This window comes from Trichomonas vaginalis, chromosome V (genome assembly GCF_026262505.1).
Source record: "Trichomonas vaginalis G3 chromosome V, whole genome shotgun sequence".
NCBI classification, from domain to species: Eukaryota; Parabasalia; order Trichomonadida; family Trichomonadidae; genus Trichomonas; species Trichomonas vaginalis.
Window position 1 is genome coordinate 29,421,573 of NC_067207.1, and position 27,072 is coordinate 29,448,644.

The 27,072-nt window shown below is 31.7% G+C and overlaps 7 protein-coding genes across 7 annotated transcripts, besides 4 other annotated features; 2 read left to right on the forward strand and 5 right to left on the reverse strand.

Annotated features, from left to right (window-relative positions):
* The first annotated feature begins 410 nt into the window (after positions 1–410).
* Positions 411–1,248: a mobile genetic element.
* A 2,885-nt stretch (positions 1,249–4,133) lies between these two features.
* Positions 4,134–4,162: a mobile genetic element.
* Positions 4,163–4,426: 264 nt separating this feature from the next.
* Positions 4,427–5,398: a mobile genetic element.
* TVAGG3_0425010 (uncharacterized protein) lies at positions 4,907–5,398 on the reverse strand (the record flags this gene model as incomplete). The annotated part of the gene is made up of 1 exon (XM_051233547.1): positions 4,907–5,398. The coding sequence occupies one exon, from the start codon at positions 5,396–5,398 to the stop codon at positions 4,907–4,909; it is 492 nt and encodes a 163-aa protein (XP_051103277.1).
* Positions 5,399–11,979: 6,581 nt separating this feature from the next.
* Positions 11,980–12,821: a mobile genetic element.
* Positions 12,822–17,995: 5,174 nt separating this feature from the next.
* On the reverse strand, positions 17,996–19,689 carry TVAGG3_0425030 (lipid binding; the record flags this gene model as incomplete). Its single annotated transcript, XM_001321601.2, has 1 exon — positions 18,240–19,559. The coding sequence occupies one exon, from the start codon at positions 19,557–19,559 to the stop codon at positions 18,240–18,242; it is 1,320 nt and encodes a 439-aa protein (XP_001321636.1).
* A 624-nt stretch (positions 19,690–20,313) lies between these two features.
* On the forward strand, positions 20,314–20,896 carry TVAGG3_0425040 (positive regulation of chromatin silencing at rDNA; the record flags this gene model as incomplete). Its single annotated transcript, XM_001321602.1, has 1 exon — positions 20,352–20,816. One exon carries the CDS (start codon positions 20,352–20,354, stop codon positions 20,814–20,816), a length of 465 nt encoding a protein of 154 aa, XP_001321637.1.
* Positions 20,897–20,976: 80 nt separating this feature from the next.
* Positions 20,977–21,373, reverse strand: TVAGG3_0425050 (positive regulation of ATP-dependent microtubule motor activity, plus-end-directed; the record flags this gene model as incomplete). The annotated part of the gene is made up of 1 exon (XM_001321603.2): positions 21,065–21,337. One exon carries the CDS (start codon positions 21,335–21,337, stop codon positions 21,065–21,067), a length of 273 nt encoding a protein of 90 aa, XP_001321638.1.
* Positions 21,374–21,545: 172 nt separating this feature from the next.
* TVAGG3_0425060 (sperm-tail PG-rich domain-containing protein) lies at positions 21,546–22,576 on the reverse strand (the record flags this gene model as incomplete). Its single annotated transcript, XM_001321604.1, has 1 exon — positions 21,685–22,551. One exon carries the CDS (start codon positions 22,549–22,551, stop codon positions 21,685–21,687), a length of 867 nt encoding a protein of 288 aa, XP_001321639.1.
* Positions 22,577–22,629: 53 nt separating this feature from the next.
* On the reverse strand, positions 22,630–24,602 carry TVAGG3_0425070 (PEP carboxykin GTP family; the record flags this gene model as incomplete). Its single annotated transcript, XM_001321605.2, has 1 exon — positions 22,798–24,600. One exon carries the CDS (start codon positions 24,598–24,600, stop codon positions 22,798–22,800), a length of 1,803 nt encoding a protein of 600 aa, XP_001321640.1.
* Positions 24,603–25,884: 1,282 nt separating this feature from the next.
* On the forward strand, positions 25,885–26,469 carry TVAGG3_0425080 (uncharacterized protein; the record flags this gene model as incomplete). The annotated part of the gene is made up of 1 exon (XM_001321606.1): positions 25,945–26,283. One exon carries the CDS (start codon positions 25,945–25,947, stop codon positions 26,281–26,283), a length of 339 nt encoding a protein of 112 aa, XP_001321641.1.
* Between the last annotated feature and the right edge of the window lie 603 nt (positions 26,470–27,072).

Sequence of the window (27,072 nt, forward strand, 5' to 3'; positions counted from 1 at the left end):
AGTTTGTATTATTTTTATCGTTCAATTCATTGTATATGTGAGTGATCCAGATATTTAAGATATTTAGAAAAAATTTATTAATTTGATTAACAAATTTTAATCAAAATAGCAAAAATCTATTTGATAGGTGTAAGCAAACAATAACTTTTATTTCAAGCAAAATCACTTATTTTCATCTAAACGTATAAAATTGTCAATTTTATGAGAATAAATTTAAAATCTCGTGAAATATAAAGAAGAGTAATATTTTTCAATTTTCTTTTTTTCTTTGTCTCAAATATTTTCTGTTGAGAATTTTCGTGTTATCAAAAAATAATTTTAATATTTGTCTATTTCATAACATACAATAAAATTTTAAAAACTCTATTTCTTCTCAAGAAAATTTTTTCCTTCATATGAAGAAACATTTGTTATAGACCGAAAATAGATTTTTTCGGTTTTCTCTTCAAATAATTGAAAGAATGATACTCTTGTAGGTTTATTATATTATATAGCATATAATCATGCTATAGCCGAAAATTATAAGTTTTGAGAAGATTGAATATAACACAAATAAATTTGAATGTAATTTAAATTGCTTGTTGTTTTTAATAGCTATTGAATGGGAAATCCAATATTGCAAAATTCAAATTGAATGATTGAAAGAACAGAAAAAGTCATTCTTTTCAATTTCGAATATGTTTCATTGTATTTATAATTATATGGCAAATAAGATATTTAAACTTGATTTTTGAAGGAAAATTCACAAAATTGAATACATTCAAATAATTTTTATTCAAAAATAAACTAGTTAGTTGAGTTTAATACTAATTATCTATTCAAACTACAAAGTTTGTAATTTAAAATATTTTGTGAGATCAGATTGAATTAATTCAAGGTTCGTTTCAATTAATATTAATGACCATATTACGCATTTTCGAACATTCTAAACCAAATATATAAAAATGGGAGACGAATGTTAAATTTGCTAGACATGGGGGAGTTGTTTACCGAGTTTTAGCTCTTATCTCTAACAAAAAATTAATTTTTAAAAAAAAGACCGAATACGTTTCACAGCGAGAAAAAAATAAAAGGCAAGATTGAATTTTCTAGACATAAAGAAGTTGTTTACCGAGTTTTAGCTCTTATCTCTAACAAAAAATTAATTTTTAAAAAAAAGACCGAATACGTTTCACAGCGAGAAAAAAATAAAAGGCAAGATAGAATTTTCTAGACATAAAGAAGTTGTTTACCGAGTTTTAGCTCTTATCTCTAACAAAAAATTAATTTTTAAAAAAAAGACCGAATACGTTTCACAGCGAGAAAAAAATAAAAGGCAAGATAGAATTTTCTAGACATAAAGAAGTTGTTTACCGAGTTTTAGCTCTTATCTCTAACAAAAAATTAATTTTTAAAAAAAAGACCGAATACGTTTCACAGCGAGAAGAAAATAAAAGGCAAGATAGAATTTTCTAGACATAAAGAAGTTGTTTACGAGTTTTAGCTCTTATCTCTAACAAAAAATTAATTTTTAAAAAAAGACCGAATACGTTTCACAGCGAGAAAAAAATAAAAGGCAAGATAGAATTTTCTAGACATAAAGAAGTTGTTTACCGAGTTTTAGCTCTTATCTCTAACAAAAAAATTAATTTTTAAAAAAAAGACCGAATACGTTTCACAGCGAGAAAAAAATAAAAGGCAAGATAGAATTTTCTAGACATAAAGAAGTTGTTTACCGAGTTTTAGCTCTTATCTCTAACAAAAAATTAATTTTTAAAAAAAAGACCGAATACGTTTCACAGCGAGAAAAAAATAAAAGGCAAGATAGAATTTTCTAGACATAAAGAAGTTGTTTACCGAGTTTTAGCTCTTATCTCTAACAAAAAATTAATTTTTAAAAAAAAGACCGAATACGTTTCACAGCGAGAAAAAAATAAAAGGCAAGATAGAATTTTCTAGACATAAAGAAGTTGTCTACCGAGTTTTAGCTCTTATCTCTAACAAAAAATTAATTTTTAAAAAAAGACCGAATACGTTTCACAGCGAGAAAAAAATAAAAGGCAAGATAGAATTTTCTAGACATAAAGAAGTTGTTTACCGAGTTTTAGCTCTTATCTCTAACAAAAAATTAATTTTTAAAAAAAAGACCGAATACGTTTCACAGCGAGAAAAAAATAAAAGGCAAGATAGAATTTTCTAGACATAAAGAAGTTGTTTACCGAGTTTTAGCTCTTATCTCTAACAAAAAATTAATTTTTTAAAAAAAGACCGAATACGTTTCACAGCGAGAAAAAAATAAAAGGCAAGATAGAATTTTCTAGACATAAAGAAGTTGTTTACCGAGTTTTAGCTCTTATCTCTAACAAAAAATTAATTTTTAAAAAAAAGACCGAATACGTTTCACAGCGAGAAGAAAATAAAAGGCAAGATAGAATTTTCTAGACATAAAGAAGTTGTCTACCGAGTTTTAGCTCTTATCTCTAACAAAAAATTAATTTTTAAAAAAAAGACCGAATACGTTTCACAGCGAGAAAAAAATAAAAGGCAAGATAGAATTTTCTAGACATAAAGAAGTTGTTTACCGAGTTTTAGCTCTTATCTCTAACAAAAAATTAATTTTTAAAAAAAAGACCGAATACGTTTCACAGCGAGAAGAAAATAAAAGGCAAGATAGAATTTTCTAGACATACAGAAGTTGTTTACCGAGTTTTAGCTCTTATCTCTAACAAAAAATTAATTTTTTAAAAAAAGACCGAATACGTTTCACAGCGAGAAAAAAATAAAAGGCAAGATAGAATTTTCTAGACATACAGAAGTTGTTTACCGAGTTTTAGCTCTTATCTCTAACAAAAAATTAATTTTTTAAAAAAAGACCGAATACGTTTCACAGCGAGAAAAAAATAAAAGGCAAGATAGAATTTTCTAGACATAAAGAAGTTGTTTACCGAGTTTTAGCTCTTATCTCTAACAAAAAATTAATTTTTAAAAAAAGACCGAATACGTTTCACAGCGAGAAGAAAATAAAAGGCAAGATAGAATTTTCTAGACATAAAGAAGTTTCTACCGAGTTTTAGCTCTTATCTCTAACAAAAAATTAATTTTTAAAAAAAAGACCGAATACGTTTCACAGCGAGAAAAAAATAAAAGGCAAGATAGAATTTTCTAGACATAAAGAAGTTGTTTACCGAGTTTTAGCTCTTATCTCTAACAAAAAATTAATTTTTAAAAAAAAGACCGAATACGTTTCACAGCGAGAAGAAAATAAAAGGCAAGATAGAATTTTCTAGACATACAGAAGTTGTTTACCGAGTTTTAGCTCTTATCTCTAACAAAAAATTAATTTTTTAAAAAAAGACCGAATACGTTTCACAGCGAGAAAAAAATAAAAGGCAAGATAGAATTTTCTAGACATAAAGAAGTTGTTTACCGAGTTTTAGCTCTTATCTCTAACAAAAAATTAATTTTTAAAAAAAAGACCGAATACGTTTCACAGCGAGAAAAAAATAAAAGGCAAGATAGAATTTTCTAGACATAAAGAAGTTGTTTACCGAGTTTTAGCTCTTATCTCTAACAAAAAATTAATTTTTAAAAAAAAGACCGAATACGTTTCACAGCGAGAAAAAAATAAAAGGCAAGATAGAATTTTCTAGACATAAAGAAGTTGTTTACCGAGTTTTAGCTCTTATCTCTAACAAAAAATTAATTTTTAAAAAAAAGACCGAATACGTTTCACAGCGAGAAAAAAATAAAAGGCAAGATAGAATTTTCTAGACATAAAGAAGTTGTCTACCGAGTTTTAGCTCTTATCTCTAACAAAAAATTAATTTTTAAAAAAAAGACCGAATACGTTTCACAGCGAGAAAAAAATAAAAGGCAAGATAGAATTTTCTAGACATAAAGAAGTTGTTTACCGAGTTTTAGCTCTTATCTCTAACAAAAAATTAATTTTTAAAAAAAAGACCGAATACGTTTCACAGCGAGAAAAAAATAAAAGGCAAGATAGAATTTTCTAGACATAAAGAAGTTGTCTACCAAGTGTCAGCTGTTACTTCTTCTCAATACTGATATAAAATAAAAATCTTTATTATTTATTTAACCTTTATTGTTTCATTAAACTTCATTTATTTTATATTATAGTTTTATTCTTTTAGCTACTTGTAAAATAATCTAATTTTATATCATCATTTTACCGGATTATTCTTCAGTACATCGATTGTGTATCTAAAATAATATCATTATCCTTATTCTGTTTTTTCCAAAATTCTTTTAACTATCTTTTTTGGTTAGATTACTTTATACTTTTTACTTTTATTTTTTAATTTCAAAAAAAATTTGGTGATTGTTCTATTCTGTTACAATGTGCATTATCATATTCTAATGAATTATTCATTACATACATTTAAAAAAACTTGTTAAAAATGAAATTAAAAAATTATGTTTATTATTACGCTGTGAATGTGTCAACAGCGGTCATGCCTGTATCTGTATCCCATATTTGCCACAACCTTTCTGTATCTGTATTTGTGTATTTCGGTTTCAGCTGATACATTTGATTTGGCGTGTAATTTGTTCCAGTTAATGGATTAATTGGGAGATCTTCATGCGGTGTGTTATTATTGTACTCCCAAATAAAGGCAGGAATAGCCTGAATGCTTTGGCAGCGCTCCAATGTCGGCCAGAATCTCTCAATCTTCCCATTTTGGTAGGGAGAATGAGAGTCTGTATGCCGCCATTGGACGCGCCAAAGATCAAGTAGATCTTGAAAGGCGCCCCTATTTTCTGAACCGTTGTCGGTCCAGAAACAATAAGGGGCGCCAAATTCAATGAAGGCGGAAGCCGCAACGTTCGCTGTCGTCGCTGCCAGCATATCTGGTATTTGTATACACGCTAGGACTTTGCGGCTAAAATCGTCGATTATGCCATAAATTTACTGGCCACGAACACCCCTAAAATAATGAACATCTGCGTGCCATATAAGATTGGGTGAAAGCGCCCAATATCTTACTGCTGTTTCTGGCCCGGCATGCTCTAATCGCGTCTTGGTGAAATGATTTTCTTTGAAGTATCTGCGTACTTCTCTATAAGATACATCAATTTGTTGTAATTTCAAACGTTTCCATTGTTTTGTTTGACCACAGGGAAAGGCCCAGTGGTCATGTATCACAGCAAGAGCTTTGATTTGGTCGTAGGGATTGACCCTACGACCTTTCTTGCCTTTAGGCAATGGGATATTCTGTAAGCTAAATTGATTTTGTAAAAAAGATTTTGAAACATCTAAATATTTGAAATCATTTGATTGAAGGGTTGGGGCGATGGGAACATGGGTGCAAGCTTCTTCCCATGTCATTTTACCTTCTTCAATCTGATTGGAAATACCAATTAGGTAAATTCGATCGACATACCCTTTGTAAGGATTCATTCTAATGAAGTACGTTAACAATCAAAATATTCTATAAGTGTCTAGTATGGAATTCAAAAGAATAAAGAAAATGGTAACGTAAATAAACGTATTATGAAATAATTTACCCTACGTTCCCAACTTCTGGAAAACGGTTTTTCACCCTTATGATCAGTTTCAGACACTTTGGGAGTCTCCCAAACTTTGATATTTTGCATTATGATAGAGAAACGTGTCTAGTTTAACGCACAGTTGTTTTAAAGGCAAATGATGATATCACATGAAATTATCAAATTATCAAATTTTGAAGTACCAGTCCAAAGGGTTAATTAGATCCTACACAGATGTGCGATAGTGAAACATATGTGTTCTTGATTTGAGAAGTCCTACTGATAGAGGTATGAATCTCACAGCTTTGTGTGAGTGTGTCTGACACTTGTATAGAGTGGAATATGCGCCGACATATATTATATAATAACATGTAGTTGATAATTATGAAAAAATAGAATTCGATGCGAATGATATTGAAAGTTGTTGTTTTGTAATTTGATATTTTTCTTATATGTGTTAATTAGTAAATGGCTTGTTTGTTGTGATAGTACTGTGAAAAATGAAAGGTATTTTAAATTAAAAAATTGAGATTTTGAGATATCTCTAGAATTAAGAATTTATTATGTATTTGACTTTTATATAACTATGTGTCAAGGATCTCGATGTCTATATGCTTTAAATAAAATTAAATAAAATGAGATAAAAAATTAAAATGGACAAGAAGATATATGGAAATGTAATTTGTATTGTGTTGGTTGTTGGCAAAATGATTTTAATACAGATTTAAGGATTTGGAATGGATTTGAAATTAAATGATTTTAATTCAAGGAGTAATAAGATTTTGAACTGGTTTTTATTTTGTGAATGTAAACTCCTTCCATAGGATATGTATTAGAAAGATCAATGTCAAACTTTTTGAAAGAATTGTTTTTTTGTTGAGCGATTTTCTCATATTTAATAATATATTTAAGTTGGCGTATCTTACGCCCTTCCAAAAATATGTATTAGAAAGATAAATTTTAAACTTTTTGAAAGAATTGTTTTTTTGTTGAGTGATTTTTCTCATATTTAATAATATATTTAAGTTGGCGTATCTTACGCCCTTCCAAAAATATGTATTAGAAAGATGACTTATAATTTCATAAATTATTTTGTCTCGACGGTTTGAGCGGTTATCAGAATGGTTGCTTACACAATGCGTCAGCAAAATGTCGGTTGGGGTGCCCTTCTTGGCCTCCTGAGTACTCACCAAGATACCCCCAGCTCCCGCAAAACACCTCCCTTAGGTGCGCATTACCTGACGGCATTATTTTGCAATTATTTCAAATTTTTTAGATGCCTTTTGTTAAAGTTTGTTAACTAAAGACTTGAAAACAGCTTACCGCTTCAAGCTGCTCTCTTCCCGGTTCTTCTGCCGCAATCTTATGTCTGATTGTGCGCAAAGCTCTCTCCTCCTTGTGAACCATGGCTGATAGAAAGAACTGAAAGACAGGATAGGAGGAACATGCCGGTTCAAGTTAACTTGCAATATGCTTCTGATTAGTTGATTTTAGATGAAAGATTAGCGAAATGCATTTAATTTGGATAGAAGGATTCAATTTTATGAAGCAGGCTCGTAGAAAATATGCAGGAATAGCACAATCTTTGCAATCACAACGCGATTGCAAAACTTCGACCGACAAGAGTGTATTGTGCACTCTTGTCGGTCTGCATGTCTCATTCGGGAGACATTGTCACTGCATGTCTCCCAGAATGAGACAATCTTCCGCATTCATAACTTGAATGCGGAAGTTTGACCGACAAGAGTGCACAATACACTCTTGTCGATCTAAATGTATCTTACAATCAAAGACACTTTCATACAATCTTTTCGAAGTTAAAAAAAAATTTAATTATTTCTTTCTTTTGTTTATTAAATCGCCTTACTCACGTACTAATCTCTTTTAGAGACTCTATCGAGCTATCCCCACATATAAACCTGTGACAATAATACATATTTACTCTCTTCATATTCTGATCTCATGACACATTATCGCAAAAACTATAATTATACAACACATCTCATAAAGTCTCATTTTAGCCCTATCTAAGCGTTCAAAACCTATTTTCCACACGTAATCTGATTCTTCTGGCTCCGCTGATTCGATTTCTGCTGTCAGATCGTGAAAATATGCATCACATAAAGAGATAAACACAACTCAAAATTATTGCTTTTTTTTCAAATTGTCTATTCATCCATCTTTACATATTTATTATCTCCTCCGTTTCCCCTCACAAATTCTTTTAATTTTCTGAATAATACGTATAATAAAATGAATATCTCAAAAACTAAAACACAAAATTAATGTTGGAAAATGACTAGATATAATCTGAACTTTTGAATTCATACATTTTTGGAAAAAATTGAATTTTCAAAAAAAGAGCTTATTTAGGTATGAACCTGAAGAGAAATTTTAAGGAAAATATTAAGTTGTGCAATTTGCATTTATCTCTTTATGTGATGCATATTTTCACGATCTGACAGCAGAAATCGAATCAGCGGAGCCAGAAGAATCAGATTACGTGTGGAAAATAGGTTTTGAACGCTTAGATAGGGCTAAAATGAGACTTTATGAGATGTGTTGTATAATTATAGTTTTTGCGATAATGTGTCATGAGATCAGAATATGAAGAGAGTAAATATGTATTATTGTCACAGGTTTATATGTGGGGATAGCTCGATAGAGTCTCTAAAAGAGATTAGTACGTGAGTAAGGCGATTTAATAAACAAAAGAAAGAAATAATTAAATTTTTTTTTAACTTCGAAAAGATTGTATGAAAGTGTCTTTGATTGTAAGATACATTTAGATCGACAAGAGTGTATTGTGCACTCTTGTCGGTCAAACTTCCGCATTCAAGTTATGAATGCGGAAGATTGTCTCATTCTGGGAGACATGCAGTGACAATGTCTCCCGGAATGAGACATGCAGACCGACAAGAGTGTATGCACTCTTGTCGGTCAAACTTCCGCATTCAAGTTATGAATGCGGAAGATTGTCTCATTCTGGGAGACATGCAGTGACAATGTCTCCCGGAATGAGACATGCAGACCGACAAGAGTGCACAATACACTCTTGTCGGTCAAACTTCCTAATACAAAATTTGATTCCCTTATTATCTTCTTAACAAAACTTAAGATTTCAATAATACATCATGAAAACATTCATTTACTACATTCACACTGTTATTCCTTTCTATAAATTAACTCATTTAATAGAATCTTGTTTTTATATCTTATTATTTTCTCATAATACTTCTAATTCCTCTATTTCCTCTTCCACATAAAATTTAATTTTGTAATGCTATCATATACACTTAATGTTTTCAAATTTTCAGATTTAAATTTAATCTTTATTTTCATCATCATTTATAATCTTGTTCCTATATAAAGTTATAATAAATTATCGTCAGATTCTAATATTTATGATTCTTACTACTCAATTCAATATAATTATGTTAGTCACTCATATTCAGGAGAATAATTTAAAAATCTATAGCTCATATTTTGATAGTTATATATTTAGATGATATATATTGCAATTCCGGTTTCAACACGATCAAATGCCAAACCAAGACAAAATATATATGAATTTTCAAAATATCGATTTACATTAGAATCTATATCTAATTTTATCAATACACAAGTAGGGAATGTTCAATACATCTTTGAGCAACGTGAATAGCACAATTTTATAGGATTATTTGTTGATTATATAAAATATAAGCCAAATCGAATCTGCTGTATAGTACTTTAGTTTATCATTGAATGTTAAATGTGTTCAGATAAATATTTGAGTCAGATATCGCATTTTCTAATTTCAAAATTTATCTCATGAAGTTAGAATTTATTTGATCATACAACATCATGTTAGTCAAACTAGAGTTCAATGGCGATTCTAAAATGGAACAAATGCTTGTTTTATCAAAATGTTAAAATATTAATCTAAAAAACTTAATATCTAACCAAACCATTCTAGAATTATTATATACAGGTATAGGCAATCTAAATGCACACGGAATTCGGAAAATTAAAAAGAATATTTATGAGATTATTAAATCTTATGTAATTCAATGAAAAGTAGATAATATGAATATCTATAGGCTATATATCAACATATGAATTTTTGGTTTGACCAATACTATACTAATGTGATCAAATTAATCTGATTTCTTAGATTTTCATTTGAAGCATTTGCAGTAGTAGGGGTACCTTTATATATTAACATATTAAAAAATTGCGCTCCGATTCGCAGTTTCTTCATGATTTTGAGATTGCATTAGATTTCGCGATGCAGAAAAAAATCACTTTAGATTCCCGTCAAACTCTAAGTATAAGCATGTCTCTATATGTAGAAACTGTCTGCGCTATTTATTTCCCGGCTCAAAAAACCACGGTGTTTGTGTGAGGGGGTCATGAAAATTTTCCAAGAGATGGAAATATAGGGTATAATTAAAATGAAAAAAAGAAAAAATAATAAGTAAATTGACTGGAAATGAAAATTAAAATCAGTGTACAGTTTTATTTTTTTCTCGCTGTGAAACGTATTCGGTCTTTTTTTTAAAAATTAATTTTTTGTTAGAGATAAGAGCTAAAACTCGGTAAACAACTTCTTTATGTCTAGAAAATTCTATCTTGCCTTTTATTTTTTTCTCGCTGTGAAACGTATTCGGTCTTTTTTTTAAAAATTAATTTTTTGTTAGAGATAAGAGCTAAAACTCGGTAAACAACTTCTTTATGTCTAGAAAATTCTATCTTGCCTTTTATTTTTTTCTCGCTGTGAAACGTATTCGGTCTTTTTTTTAAAAATTAATTTTTTGTTAGAGATAAGAGCTAAAACTCGGTAGACAACTTCTTTATGTCTAGAAAATTCTATCTTGCCTTTTATTTTTTTCTCGCTGTGAAACGTATTCGGTCTTTTTTTTAAAAATTAATTTTTTGTTAGAGATAAGAGCTAAAACTCGGTAAACAACTTCTTTATGTCTAGAAAATTCTATCTTGCCTTTTATTTTTTTCTCGCTGTGAAACGTATTCGGTCTTTTTTTAAAAATTAATTTTTGTTAGAGATAAGAGCTAAAACTCGGTAGACAACTTCTTTATGTCTAGAAAATTCTATCTTGCCTTTTATTTTTTTCTCGCTGTGAAACGTATTCGGTCTTTTTTTTAAAAATTAATTTTTGTTAGAGATAAGAGCTAAAACTCGGTAGACAACTTCTTTATGTCTAGAAAATTCTATCTTGCCTTTTATTTTTTTCTCGCTGTGAAACGTATTCGGTCTTTTTTTTAAAAATTAATTTTTTGTTAGAGATAAGAGCTAAAACTCGGTAAACAACTTCTTTATGTCTAGAAAATTCTATCTTGCCTTTTATTTTTTTCTCGCTGTGAAACGTATTCGGTCTTTTTTTTAAAAATTAATTTTTTGTTAGAGATAAGAGCTAAAACTCGGTAAACAACTTCTTTATGTCTAGAAAATTCTATCTTGCCTTTTATTTTTTTTCTCGCTGTGAAACGTATTCGGTCTTTTTTTTAAAAATTAATTTTTTGTTAGAGATAAGAGCTAAAACTCGGTAAACAACTTCTTTATGTCTAGAAAATTCTATCTTGCCTTTTATTTTTTTCTCGCTGTGAAACGTATTCGGTCTTTTTTTTAAAAATTAATTTTTTGTTAGAGATAAGAGCTAAAACTCGGTAAACAACTTCTTTATGTCTAGAAAATTCTATCTTGCCTTTTATTTTTTTCTCGCTGTGAAACGTATTCGGTTTTTTTTAAAAATTAATTTTTTGTTAGAGATAAGAGCTAAAACTCGGTAAACAACTTCTTTATGTCTAGAAAATTCTATCTTGCCTTTTATTTTTTTCTCGCTGTGAAACGTATTCGGTCTTTTTTTAAAAATTAATTTTTTGTTAGAGATAAGAGCTAAAACTCGGTAAACAACTTCTTTATGTCTAGAAAATTCTATCTTGCCTTTTATTTTTTTCTCGCTGTGAAACGTATTCGGTCTTTTTTTTAAAAATTAATTTTTTGTTAGAGATAAGAGCTAAAACTCGGTAAACAACTTCTTTATGTCTAGAAAATTCTATCTTGCCTTTTATTTTTTTCTCGCTGTGAAACGTATTCGGTCTTTTTTTTAAAAATTAATTTTTTGTTAGAGATAAGAGCTAAAACTCGGTAAACAACTTCTTTATGTCTAGAAAATTCTATCTTGCCTTTTATTTTTTTCTCGCTGTGAAACGTATTCGGTCTTTTTTTTAAAAATTAATTTTTTGTTAGAGATAAGAGCTAAAACTCGGTAAACAACTTCTTTATGTCTAGAAAATTCTATCTTGCCTTTTATTTTTTTCTCGCTGTGAAACGTATTCGGTCTTTTTTTTAAAAATTAATTTTTTGTTAGAGATAAGAGCTAAAACTCGGTAAACAACTTCTTTATGTCTAGAAAATTCTATCTTGCCTTTTATTTTTTTCTCGCTGTGAAACGTATTCGGTCTTTTTTTTAAAAATTAATTTTTGTTAGAGATAAGAGCTAAAACTCGGTAAACAACTTCTTTATGTCTAGAAAATTCTATCTTGCCTTTTATTTTTTTCTCGCTGTGAAACGTATTCGGTCTTTTTTTTAAAAATTAATTTTTTTGTTAGAGATAAGAGCTAAAACTCGGTAAACAACTTCTTTATGTCTAGAAAATTCTATCTTGCCTTTTATTTTTTTCTCGCTGTGAAACGTATTCGGTCTTTTTTTTAAAAATTAATTTTTTGTTAGAGATAAGAGCTAAAACTCGGTAAACAACTTCTTTATGTCTAGAAAATTTAACCTTCGTCTCCCATTTTTATATATTTGGTTTAGAATGTTTGAAAATGCGTAATATGGTCATTAATATTAATTGAAAAGAACCTTGAATTAATTCAATCTGATCTCACAAAATATTTTAAATTACAAACTTTGTAGTTTGAATAGATAATTAGTATTAAACTCAACTAACTAGTTTATTTTTGAATAAAAATTATTTGAATTCATTCAATTTTGTGAATTTTCCTTCAAAAATCAAGTTTTAATATCCTATTTGCCATATAATTATAAATACAATGAAACATATTCGAAATTGAAAAGAATCACTTTTTCTGTTCTTTCAATCATTCAATTTGAATTTTGCAATATTGGATTTCCCATTAAATAGCTATTAAAAACAACAAGCAATTTAACTTACATCCAAATTTATTTGTGTTATATTCAATCTTCTCAAAACTTATAATTTTCGGCTATAGCATGATTATATGCTATATAATATAATAAACCTATAATAGTATCAGTCTTTCAATTATTTGAAGAGAAAACCGACAAAATCTATTTTCTGTCAATAACATTGTTCTCCATTTGATGCTGAGTCTAAATCTCTATTTTTGAAAATTCCTCTTTCCAAATTTCTTTTTTCCAAATTAGAAGTTTAATTCAAATTTTCAATAGTTTATATATTATCTCAAACCGTCTTAGATTTTCTTACTTTTTGGGTATTTTCTCTCAAAATATACAAAAATTATAATCTCAATACATATGTCTAATATACTTTAAAACCATCGTCATAAAATTCAAAAACGAAGAGATCTTCTCTCCAAATTTTTTTCAAAATCAAAAAAATGAGATAAAAAAATACGTTTGGAAATTCAAAGGTTGTCTCACGAGAAAACTGACGGTAAAAATTCGATGAAACCAGGTGCATTGTATAGTACATATATGTGGTAAATAAATGTCGATTAGCTTTGTAAAAAATATCCCACAGTTTTTGAGATCTTGAAAACGGCCATTCAAAAAGTCGAAAATTTTCGCGAGATGTTAATGGGCAAGACAGTTTTTCGACAAATAAATCGTAAACATGGGAATTAAAATAAGGCGTTATATTACATATATGGTAAAGAATATGGATGTGAAGAGCGTTAGTAGAATGGAAAGACTTTGAAATTTTAAAAAATTTATCTGGACTAAAAAATTATTTGATTATAAAAAACATATTATATATCAATTGCTATATAGAACTATCATAACAGATTTTGGAAAAGCTGCAAATCCCCAAGTTGGAGAATTCATTAAATACTAATTATTCAGCTTTTTATCGGAAAGGAAGGTAGTGTCTTGGTTGGGAACACTATGCTCTTTTTGAATCTAAAAGGCAACTGTTCAAATCATAACATCTTTGTTTTTTTTTCTTATTCTGCCATTATTGTTTTTCCTTGTTATGATTCAAATTAAAAATATTTTAGTAAAGGTATTTTGGACATCATTTTTTCACATTGTCTCAATGCAAATGTTTGAAAATTTTGTAGGCAATATGACAACTCTTTCAACATTTGTTCTCTTTTATTAACTCAAACAGATTTAGGATCTAATTTCATGCCTTCGAAGACATTTAAACCATCTTCAACATAATTTATTGACAAATTGATAACAATTACTCATGAATGTCGTAGATTTAATATCCTGTCACTCAGCAACAAATTCGGGTTCAATAACAAAGCTCAGTAAAAACTTTACAGAAATTCTCCAATTTATTTTAGTGTCTTTTTGCGTCATTACGGCTGCATTTTCTTCTGCATCTGAACGCTGTGTTTGGAAGAAGACGAAATACAGAAACTTTCAACACAAGTAATCAGATTTTCTTGTCTTTCATGTTAAAATGCTTCATCTCGCTAGGTATACGTCATTTATTGGATGGATTGTTAGCTTTGTGTCCAAATAGCAAAAAAAAAGTATTAATTTAAATTTCGCATTTTGCATAAGTATACGCTTTAATTTATATCAAAACAGATTTAGATAGCTTAAAACAATATAGTTTACTCATAAATACATCTTGATAATTCACTTCTTCAATTTTCATAATCTTATATCCTGACCTATATCCTCTTATAAACCATATTTCTACTGAGATCTTCTTAAAGCATCTTTTTATCCCTATCTACGCCTCGAAACCCTATTTTTCCGGCGGAATATGAATCTTCGGGTCTCGCTGATTCGATTTCTGCAGTCAGATCGTAAAAATACCCACTACATAGCCTGATAATCTCAATTTAAGTTCCTTAATTTTTTTGAAAAAAAAATTAAAACTCCCTTATCAAGATCTACTTCCTCAGATCTTGTTGCTAAGATCCAAACTCTCGACTCTCAAATCTACTTCCTCAGATCTTGTTGCTAAGATCTACTTCCTCAGATCTTGTTGCTAAGATCTACTTCCTCAGATATTGTTGCTAAGATCTACTTCCTCAGATCTTGTTGCTAAGATCTACTTCCTCAGATCTTGTTGCTAAGATCCAAACTCTCGACTCTCAGATCTTGTTGCTAAGATCTACTTCCTCAGATATTGTTGCTAAGATCTAAACTCTCGACTCTCAAATCTACTTCCTCAGATCTTGTTGCTAAGATCTACTTCCTCAGATATTGTTGCTAAGATCTAAACTCTCGACTCTCAAATCTACTTCCTCAGATCTTGTTGCTAAGATCCAAACTCTCGACTCTCAAATCTATTTCCTCAGATCTTGTTGCTAAGATCTACTTCCTCAGATATTGTTGCTAAGATCAAACTCTCGATCTCAAATCTACTTCCTCAGATCTTGTTGCTAAGATCTACTTCCTCAGATCTTGTTGCTAAGATCCAAACTCTCGACTCTCAGATCTTGTTGCTAAGATCTACTTCCTCAGATATTGTTGCTAAGATCTAAACTCTCGACTCTCAAATCTACTTCCTCAGATCTTGTTTCTAAGATCCAAACTCTCGACTCTCAAATCTATTTCCTCAGATCTTGTTGCTAAGATCTACTTCCTCAGATATTGTTGCTAAGATCTACTTCCTCGATCTCAAATCTACTCTCAGACTGCTAAATCTACTTCCTCAGATCTTGTTGCTAAGATCTAAACTCTCGACTCTCAAATCTACTTCCTCAGATCTTGTTGCTAAGATCTAAACTCTCGACTCTCAATATTGTTGCTAAGATCTAAACTCTCGACTCTCAAATCTACTTCCTCAGATCTTGTTGCTAAGATCGATCTATTATACTCAATTTTACTTAAGCAATATAGATCACCTTTATTATGATTCTCTTTATCTGTACTTGTTTAAAATTAAATTACATCATAAAGATCTAATTACAAATTATTTAGAATTTTGAAATAAAACCAGTATTTTATCAAATGCTTTGAGATTAATGCATTCAAACTTAAAAAAAAAGATATATTCAGATCAATTTCAATATTATTGATTTTTTAATGTAAAAACTATGTCTACATAGATCTCAAACAATTTTATTAGATACTCTTTTTCCCAATTTTTTTCAAAATCTCTTTTTACATATCAAAAATTGTATTTTTCAATTTCATTTTTATTTTTTCCATATTTTTTTTGGAATTTGGATATGCGTCCAAAGTAGTTATGTCATTAGAAAAATATTAGATATCTGAAGAGAAAATGATAACTTAGAGAGTTTTAAAGATTTTATTTTCGAATACAAATATAGACCTCAGAGGAATACATTCTAAATAAATTTGTATCTGAGGGTGAATAAATAAGAACAAAATTTAAAGGGTTAGCATAAATAATGTAGAAATTAAGATTGGAATTTAAATTTAATACAAAATTAAAGGGAATGAATTTGCGATTAGTAGGGTATGGCAAATGGATTGGGAAACATTGGTTACACATAAAATTATCAGATGTAAGAATTTGGTGCAGATATTTTAAAAATGAGATCTGAGTGCTTAAACAATATCTCAAAATTCAAATTTTCCAAATGAAAATTTGGAAAATTCCCAAAATGCAGAATCAACTGATGATTTTCAATCATTAATAACGCCAATACAAGAAGATCATTTTCCTTCTGCCAACGAACTAAAACAATGGTTTGATATTGCCCATGATGTTTTAATTAGTCCGCCACCTGAGAATCAACATCCAGAAATTGATGAAGAAGAGACACAAAAAGCAATTTATCTATTACAAAACTTAGACTTTCCTAAGAAATAAAATTATTTAATTTATTCTTGTTTGTTTTTTAATTAAACATGTATATTTATTAACATTTCCTTTTTTAATACCTTTCCAACTTCTATTAGTAACAAATACATAACTAATTTGAAGATTTAGCGTTATGAAGAAGTATCCAAGTAATAACGTCAATAATGCATTTGCGATAGGATATAATTGCACCAAAGGTTAAAACTTGTATAAAGAATGAAAAATGAAATTTAATACAATTTTTTTTCGAAAAAAATCCATGCTTGGCTAGATTTTCATAGTTATTGAATATGCATTACTGACATCTTGTAAAAGATGCCGATCAAGGCTTTCAAGATTGCTAAATTTCTCGATTAAAATTTACATTTTTTTTTTATTTGTGTTTAATTACATTTTACAGTTTGCAGACTTACATAAAATCCGCAACATAGTGGTTATTTAATATTTGCCCCACAGTATTGTAGTTTGAAATTTACGATAAGATTATAATTGATAAAGTAAGGTTTTGTCATTAATGCATCTTATAAACTTTCATTGATAAATATGGATAGATAAGTTCTGTGTTCAAAAGTAAGCATTTTTTAAAACGCGCAATTATATCAAGAACGACTATCATAAATTCATGAGTATCGATGATTTTCGTTTAGGATGGACTTAATCGGCTTGATTGATATACATATTTTAAAATGGCATAGCTTTGTGCATGTTATGTCAAGCATTGTGCCAAACCAATTTAAAATGAAACAAATTATTTTAAAGAAACTATATATGAACTATTCGAACACTTTATATTAATGTAGGGAGCTATAAATTTAAATATTCTAAAAATTTATTTATTTGTTAAGAGTTCGGAACAAATTTATTATTGAATATATAGGAAATCAAATAATTATGCATAATCGCATAAAAAAATGCTGAAACAATGAAAAGAAAAAAATAGTTGCCCAATAGAAAAAGTCGAACCCATACCCCTACCCATTGAGTTATCCTCACTTTCAAGTTTCGATCGAAAAAAAGGTATTTAATCGCGTAACTCGCACCTTTTAGTCGTATTTCGAAGTTCTATATAGTATTAAAGATTAAGTTACATTATGTACAAAATAACTTTTTATTGTTATTTGATTTTGATAGCATTATTAGCTGAATATGCAAAATCTCGTAGAAATAATCATTTCATTCAGACATAAGTATTGGATTGTTTCCCAACAAGCATAATAACACACGTTTCATATTATAATTTATTTCATTTCTGTACAAAATTTAGATAACGATATCAAATAAAAAAAACTGTGGCATTTTTTTACTTCAAACTATCATGAAGTGTAACCAAATTGGGTGAGTATTCTTGCTATCAGTATGACATGAAAAAGTGAACGACAAAAATTGAAGATATTGTAGTTAACTCGGATTTTTTTAATTGCAAACACATCTATAATTTGTTTAAATATCATTTATTATATCAAAATCGAAAAATTCGTTTTTGGAAATCTTTGAATTTATGAGAAGTTCTACAAAGACACTTACAAATATAGCGTTTGCAATAAAAAGGCTCTTTAATCTTCTTCATCCTTGCTCAGAAACTTCTACTGGTTACCTTACGGGTAACCTGCAAAGCTGCTTCCAAGGCATCGGGAAAATAACGTATTTTCGTGAGACTACCTTTGGAAATTCATTTTTAGCATTTTAGGAATTTTCTCACTTTTCTTCCAAATTGACATCCTTATTTTTAATAACTTTATTCACAAGAACAATCTAAAAGCAAAAAAATTTAAATATAAAAATTCTTAGTCACTATCCTGGTCAAGGGCGCTAACGAATGGAACATCTTCATCAATATCATCAGCTTTTTCTTGTTCTTGCGATGGGCCTCTTTTTGTGAGTGCTTCTAACAATTCTGTTTCTCTTGAAATAAGTTCTTTGTAGCATTCATTGCAAACGTGCTTCGGGCTCTCTGATATACCAGGAATACGAATCTGGTTCTTGAAGCAATCGCTGCAGATGCATTTTCCGCATCTTCTGCAATGATGGCGGCGGAAGAACAATGTGAACTTCTTTTGGCATTCCATGCAAACAGGAGCTTGGTCATCAGGTATCCATACAGGTGCGAAACCGCGAACTTCGAGATCTGCTCGAGTCAAATTATTTGCCTTCATCATTTTCTCAAATCCTTGAAGGAACTCAACTTTGGCCTTACTATCTTCAAGGTTACATCTGAATGATTTGTCTTTCTGGCGAACATCAATGGCATTTACAAATGGTGGGGAATCTGCAACATCCATGATTAGATATTCACCAGTCTTGTAGAATTTGTTTGGCTTCCAGTTAATAACCATGTATGACTCAAGAACAAGTAAACCATCGTTGAAAATGGCCAAATAACGATTATTTGTATATTTACGGGAGAATTTAGTTGCAGGACCCTGGAAATACATTCTCCGGCCTTTGACGCCGATAATATCGAAATCAGAGACGCTGCTCTGTAATTGACACATTTTGTTGTATTCATCGAAGACATCGATCTTATCGTCCACGCTGGCAATAGCCTGCATAATTTCTTGAAGGTATTTGTTTAAATCTGTGTATTCTTGAGTTTCTTTTGGAGTATATTTGATCAATTCCTGAAGAAGAAGACGATAACGTGGCGGACGCTGGACTGGAGTGATAAGGAAGGCTTCAATGGTATCCTTGGCGTTAGTCTCGAAGTATTCTACGAGTTTGGAGAAAGCAGCGTTTTTAGTGCGCTCCGTCTTGATATTTGGCATATTAGAATGGTAGGCATAAATGTATTCGAAGTAAACATCGACGAGTTGCTTAAGGCCATCAAAAGCTTCGGCGATATTTTTCGTATTTTTATTAGCGATGATTGTTGTATGCAATTTTTCGACAAAAGCACGACTGAAGTTTTCGACATCAATTAATTTGGCGAATAATTTCCTCAATTCTGCATAGTGTAGTGAAAATTCTTTATCATCTAACGATTTCAGAAGTTTTTTGGTAACTAATGTGTTAAGCATTTGAAGACCCATGTTATATGTATGCTCTGTCTTAATAATTTCCTGTACGACGTTTTGTCGTTTCTTGAACAGATCCGCGTTTTTTGACATCCTCAATTTTGAAAAAGTTCGTCTCAGAAATTTGGTTAAACTTGTTTATTAGCACTATTTCGATTTCAAGAATCCTTTCCTAAGTGAATTTTGCTTTTTGAACCTCATAAACCAATTCACTTGATTTCTGATAAAAAACGAACATCCTCTGTACATAAGTTCTTGAACCATAATTTTACAAACTGATCAACTCAGAAAATTTTGAATCAGAGATTTGGATTAGTTATTTGTCATTTTAAATAAAATACTAGGAATTAATTGCAAACTGAATTTAAGTGAAAAAATGGAATTTGACAAAATTCACGAGAGATTTTAACTGAAAGAAATGTTTTTCCTTTTTATCTATATGTTTATCAATGTCATCAAAATGTACGATTATTTATTTACTATGGTACGCAAAATATGCATAATTTTGAATCGAAATCTTCGAAATTTATAATTAATCAGTAAACAATAGTCGACATTATTATCACTTAGCAAGGTATGACAAAATAATTTGATCTATTTCCTTTAGGACAAGGTTTTGATCAATATTCAAACAAAAAAGTCGAATATGGAAGAGAAAAGATCATTTAAGTTACAGCTTGGCCAAAAATTTATACTCTTTATATTAGGTATCAATTGAAGATATATTCTTTATTGCTCATTTGTATCAACCATTTTGTTCAGGAAAGTGGACGATTTGACTTATCTGAAAGATAGACTTACTTATATAAATGACTTAGCTGGTTTAGACTCTATGTACAGTCCATTTCAAGAACAGGACTTTGGAAATAAAAGTGACAAATAAATATGGATTTACCTCCAAATTGGGAATTACGCGAATGCAAAGACTACCCTGGACAAGTTTACTATTATAACTCAGTCACCAATGAAAGCACATGGATTCGTCCAGTTCCTTTTCCAGGAGATAAAAATACTGCAGAATGGCCACCAATGGTTTACGTATTACATATTTTAATAAAACACAATCAATCAGAACATCCAAATCCAGCTCTCAAGAGAACTCGTGAAGAAGCACAAAACATAATAAACGAAATACATCAGATTTTACTTACTGATAATAAAAAATTCGAAAGTATCGCTAAAGATAGATCTGATTGCGAGAGCGCTAAGTTTAACGGAGTTTTAGGCTGGATTGCTCGAAAAAAGATGCCGCCTGAATTTGAGAAAGTTGCATGGGGTTTAGGGATCGGACAGATTTCTAAGCCTTTCGAAACGGTAGAAGGATTCCATATAGTTTTAAGGCGTGGATGATCTTTCTTGTTTTTTATGTTATTTTTTTGACTTATATTTTGTTATAAATGATAGAATAAACTAGTTAAATTGTTGAGAAATAAATTACAAATATTACTAGCTACCTCTTGGCCCTTAGAGCCTGTCGGATAACGAACTTTTAAAAATGCCGCCTTATTTCCTACTTTGGAGGCATCGATATTCATTTTATATGAAGAAAAAAATATTATATGTATAATTGATGACAATAAATATCTCCTTTAATCAGTTTAACCACACTTCCAAAGTTGAACGGCAACTTGACCGATGTAGAAGTAAATGAAGTGCTTTGTCTCGTGTGTAACGAAGGATCCGAAGGAGCGGCCGACAACGCAGTGCCATGTTGGGTTGTATGTCTTGTCAAACTCCTTCTTGATATAGGAAGCGATATCTTTTTCAATGTTGAATGAGTCGAGGGCCTGGATAGCAGTATCGATAGCCTTTTGCTGCATCTCATCAGACATATCGACATTCTTGACAACAGCACGTTTGTCTTGGCTCATCTTCTGTCAAATGAATGGAAATACGTTACTTCATTTTTTTTCCGTTAGAATTTTTTTATAAAAAACCATATCGGAAATGCGATTTATAACAGACATCTCATTAATCAAGAGACAAATAATTATGAATCCGAAATATTTAATATATACGGCGAATATTCGGAGAAATTATTTTTATTTTCTCGCTTTCTTCTATTGCCTGCGATGCTATAAAACTATTTCATAGAGTGGATTATATTTGTCGTAAGGTATTCTGATTTAATAAGATATTTGGGGAAAAATTTGTTCTTTTTCATAGTAAAATCAAAGGAAATACAAACAAATTTATAAGCAAAGAGCATGGTATATAATTAAACATGGTATGTCTTCTTAATGAAAGGCCCAGCAGTGACATCATATGATCCTGGTCCTGGAGTATCATCTACATTTTCTCTAAATCTTTCTTGTCTCGAGATCGTGAATCCTCTTGCACTTAAAGTACTTGGTGAGTGATAAGTTCCAGGTGCAGGATTATCTCTTGTTGGTATATTAAAGATTGAGTTATAGTCAGCTCTAACTCCTCTCATCTTTATTCCATGAACCTGCATTGATCTATCAAGATAATAAGAACCTGGACCGGGTGTATCTTGCCTGTCAGTCCATTCGAGCCTTCTAGCACTACCAAAGGATGATTTTGGACGATCTATTCGACTCTCCCATTTAGGAGCAATGTTATATGTACCTGGTCCGGGTGTATTCATATCTCGTTTCGGCTGACGAGTTTTAGTATGTATTCGGCACGTTCTCTGAGAACTTACCCATTCTACAGGCTTTGATTCGTATACTCCTGGACCAGGACCATCTTCTTCAAGATCATGGAATCGATTTGCTCTAGATCCAAAATTACCAATTGTTTTCGGTTTAATATTTAAAGTAGATCGTTCAGTTTTTTGATATGATGTTGGAGCAGGTGAAATTGTCATTGCATTATCAGAATCAAAAGCTGAAATTCGTTTTGATCTGGATTTGAATTCAGAAGTAGGCCTTTTTGGAGGCGCCCATGATGTGTGTTTTAATTCTCCGCTGAGAGGAGGCTCAGGTGGTTTAGATTCATATTTTCCTTGAATCATTGGAGCTAATCTAGTTGTTTTGAGTTCTGGACTGTAAGCACCAGGACCAGGAACGTCACGTGGACCATCAAATTGAAAATCTCTCTCGGACTCGTACTTGATAAACATGAAAATCAATCAGATTTTATATCCGTTACCGCCAAAATTTGATATAAAATCAACTATGAAGGATCGAAAGAGACAACTTTCAACAATAAATCTAACATCCTTACAATACACAATGTACCTCATTCCAATATTTATCACTATCAAAAGAAGTTCAGCTAAATGATTACTCAAGGATTTGTTGAAGTTTAGAATAATTAGAAAAAAAAGAGGAATAATTTAATAAATTAAGTCATAAAGAGTACATTTTTACTGGCAGCGCTTGAGGATTTCCTGGGAAACGTCGAGGAGTTCCTGGGAAACGTGGCCGATCTTGTTGATGAGGTAGTCATCGTTAGCAGCAACCTGGGCCTTGATCTTCTCCTTATCCTGGTGCATAACTTCCTCGAACTGCTCCTTTGTGAAGTTGAGGCCTTCCCAATCGATATCCTCGTACTCTGGGACGTAGCCGAGTGGAGAAAGGTGCTCTGGGGCCTTGCCGTAGAGTCTGTTGACCATCCAGCCAAGGACACGAGCGTTCTGGCCGAAGCCTGGCCAAAGGAACTTGCCAGCTGGGGACTTGCGGAACCAGTTGACGTGGAAGACAAGTGGTGTCTTGGCGAGCTTGGCCATCTCGAGGTAGTGCTTGAAGTAGTCACCCATGTGGTAGCCGCAGAATGGGAGCATAGCGAATGGATCGCGGCGGAGAGCACCGAGCTTACCATCGGCAGCAGCGGCTGTCTGTTCAGAGCCGACTGTAGCACCAAGGTAAACACCGTGAGCCCATGATGTGGCCTGGAAGACGAGTGGGATATCGTTCATGCGGCGGCCACCATAGACGAAGATGGAGACTGGAACACCGGCTGGGTTCTCCCATTCTGGGTCAATGCATGGGCAGTTAGCAGCTGGAGCAGCGAAGCGGGAGTTTGGATGTGATGAGACACGGCCGCAATCTGGTGTCCAGTCCTTGTTCTGCCAGTCGATAAGGTGCTTTGGCTTCTCCTCTGTCATGCCCTCCCACCAGATGTCGCCATCGTCTGTAAGAGCGACGTTTGTGAAGATTGTGTTACGAGCGCAGGAGAGAAGAGCGTTTGGATTTGTGCTCATGGCTGTGCCTGGGGCAACACCGAAGAAACCGTTTTCTGGGTTGATAGCGCGGAGTTCACCATCCTTGTTTGGCTTGATCCAAGCGATATCATCACCGACTGTTGTGACTTCCCAGCCCTTCTTGCGGAGTTCCTCTGGTGGGATCAACATGGCGAAGTTTGTCTTGCCGCAAGCTGATGGGAAGGCAGCTGTGACGAATGTCTTCTTGCCTTCTGGGTTCTTGACGCCAAGGATAAGCATGTGCTCAGCGAGCCAGCCTTCCTTGCGGGCGAGGTTGGAGCCGATACGGAGAGCGAAGCACTTCTTGCCGAGGAGAGCGTTGCCACCATAACCAGAGCCATAGGACCAGATTGTCTGCTCTTCTGGGTAGTGTGTGATGTATGTGTTCTCTGGGTCGCATGGCCAAGCAACATCCTGGCGGCCGTCCTTGAGTGGGTAACCAACGGAGTGGACGCATGAGATGAAGTCGCCGTTCTCACCGATGCATTCGAGAACCTTTGTGGAAACGCGTGTCATGATTCTCATTGAGACAACGACGTATGGAGAGTCGGAGATTTCGATACCGTTCTTGCCGATGGAGGAGCCGATTGGACCCATTGAGAATGGGATGACGTACATTGTACGGCCTTCCATGCATCCGGCGTAGAGACCACGAAGCTTCTTCTTCATGACTTCTGGATCTTCCCAGTTGTTTGTTGGTCCAGCGTCTTCCTTGTTCTTGGAGCAGATGAATGTGCGGGACTCGACACGAGCGACATCACGTGGGTCGGAGTGGTAGAGGTAGCAGCCTGGGCGCTTCTCCTGGTTGAGCTTGATTGCCATCTTGGAGTCAACCATTTGCTTGAAAAGCATGTCAGCTTGTTCCTGGGAGCCATCAATCCACATGACATCCTTTGGTTTGCAGAGGGCGACGAATTCGTCGACGAATGCCTGAACTTTCTTGCTCTTGTTGAAAGCTTGAGCCATTTTTTAAAGTGAAGTGTTACAACGATTCACAAATATCACAAAAAATTGAATGTGCAATGTGGTCGAAATACTACAGAATTTTTTGATGTAGCTCATAGAATATTTTTCCCATCTTTTGTATTCTATTCAAAGTACATCCGTCATTTTTATATGGTATCTACATCATTTTTCCCGGAAAGGTTATTCTGAATCATTAGATCCTAAATAACCTAATAAATAAATGGCTTCACAAAATGAAATAGTATTCAAAACAAAAATCATCACATTAAACGCTGGCAAGCCTTAGAATAAAATGAAAGATCGACTGATCTATATTGATCTATTCATGTATAGGTCAGACCGGAGTTGTTGCTTGAGTTTCTCCATTTGAAAAACCAAATTCATGAAAAAATTCGAGATCGTAAAAGAGTGATCCAATTCAATCAAAAATTAAATAACAGTATGTATTTATAATTATTTTAAAAGACCCATTTTGAGTTTTTTTCGGAGAAAAAAATAAAACTTAAAAATTTCACTTCGTTTTCAAAAATGAAAGCATATTCTTACTATGTATCTAATATCATTTCATTTCCCATCCGAAAAACCGGACCCTCAACGGCTTTTTAAAATCAATCAATTTGAAAACAGCATTAGGTGAGTACATCGTAGTGAAATACCATATATCTACAGATAATTGATCGTTTGTTTGTTATTATGCAACTATGTTACAATTTTTTTTTACATATATGTTGATTCTTAGGATAGAAATCTGATTCTATTTTGTATGTCAAAGATATATAATACAGTAAGTTGTAACATCAAAATATATATCATCTTAATATTGTTATAATGAATATGTGTAATTTATTCTGATCTTTCTCTTACTCGTGAAGTATTTAAAGCCGAACTAGTAAACACTCTTATATATGTATAAAGTAATCGATGAATGATATTCAAATGCTTAAGCCAGCTTTGAAAATTTCATTCATGAATTTGTCCTCTCCAAGTCATAAAATTGCCGAATCAATCATGAAGAACATGCAAATAAAGCCATCATCTCTTATATAATCAATTATATAATCTGCTTATGCATCATAAATAGTATTAATTGGAAATCAGGGAATCTTTAATAACAAGCAATTCAGTATTTCGAAGATTATTGAGATTATTACATATTTTATAATTGCTTATGATATCACATAGGATTAGAAACAAAGTTAAATGCTTGGATTAATTGATCATTGATTTTTCCGAGATTTAAATGGATCAATCCATAGTATATTAATATACTCAACTTGATATATGCTATTATTTTAAAAGCGATTAAAAATTGCAGCTGCGCGCCGATAGAAGCCGAAAATCTCAATGGGAGAAAAGCAGGAAAAATTGGAATTGATTGATGAAAGCGAAATTCAACAAGCTTCTCAATCAATGTTAGGTGATGATGCCCGCGTAGAAGCCGACATAGTTTCACCAGAACTCACTGAAATGGAAAGAAAAAAGCAAAAAAGAATTACAATATTATGTGCAATTGCTAGCGTCCTTATCCCGCTATTAGGATTCGTTTTCTTCATTTACTATTGGAAGAAAAATAAATTTCGAGCTTGGTTATGTTTTGGACTTGCTTGGATACCAACTTTAGCTGTAATAATTTTCATCCTTTGGTTTTTCGGAGTTTTTCTGTTTTGGTTGGGAAGAACATAATCAGCTTCTTTTCACAATTTCTATTCAATTATTATTTCTTATGCGAAATACCCATGTTTTATCTTGTTTATTTACTGTAAATACCAAAAACCATTATTTAATTAATTCCTTATGCTTCATTACTCATTTTAATAATCATGTTCAGCAATAGTTTTCGCTAATAGTAATTTTCTATATGAGGTGTTGGAACTGTACATATTTCTTAGAAAGGATATAAGTTAAAAACTTCATGAGGGAATAATTTGAAATTTATTCTTGCAAATACTGTAAATCATAAATTAGTTAGTCATATTAACATAATCTGAAACTTAAAATTTAATTACTTGAACGTGAAGCCGTCAAAATCCTTGATAAATCTAAAAAGCAAATAATTTTGAATTTTGTGGCTTTGGAAGAGTCATTTTTTCCAAGGAAGAATTCTACATCGAGCGATAAAACGCGATACACTTTCAAGATTCATAATAATTGGAAAAAAAAAGAATGGTCTATTTGATATGATACTTTTTAAGTGTTGCCACTATTATCGAGTGGATGGTTGCGACTAAAACATCGAATAAATAAGCTTTTCTTCTAGGGGAACCTTAATAAAGCTTGAATTTAAAGAATTTCAATTATTTTGTTGAAAAAGACAATTTTGAAAACCCGGAATATGATTCGGCAATCTACTGTATGACAACTATAGACGAATCATATTAAAATCGATGATGGAAGAAAGTCGATCTTTTTCTCTCCAATACTTTTTTTTGTTGATCGCCGTTAGACTTATCGAACTCAAAAATTGAATACACC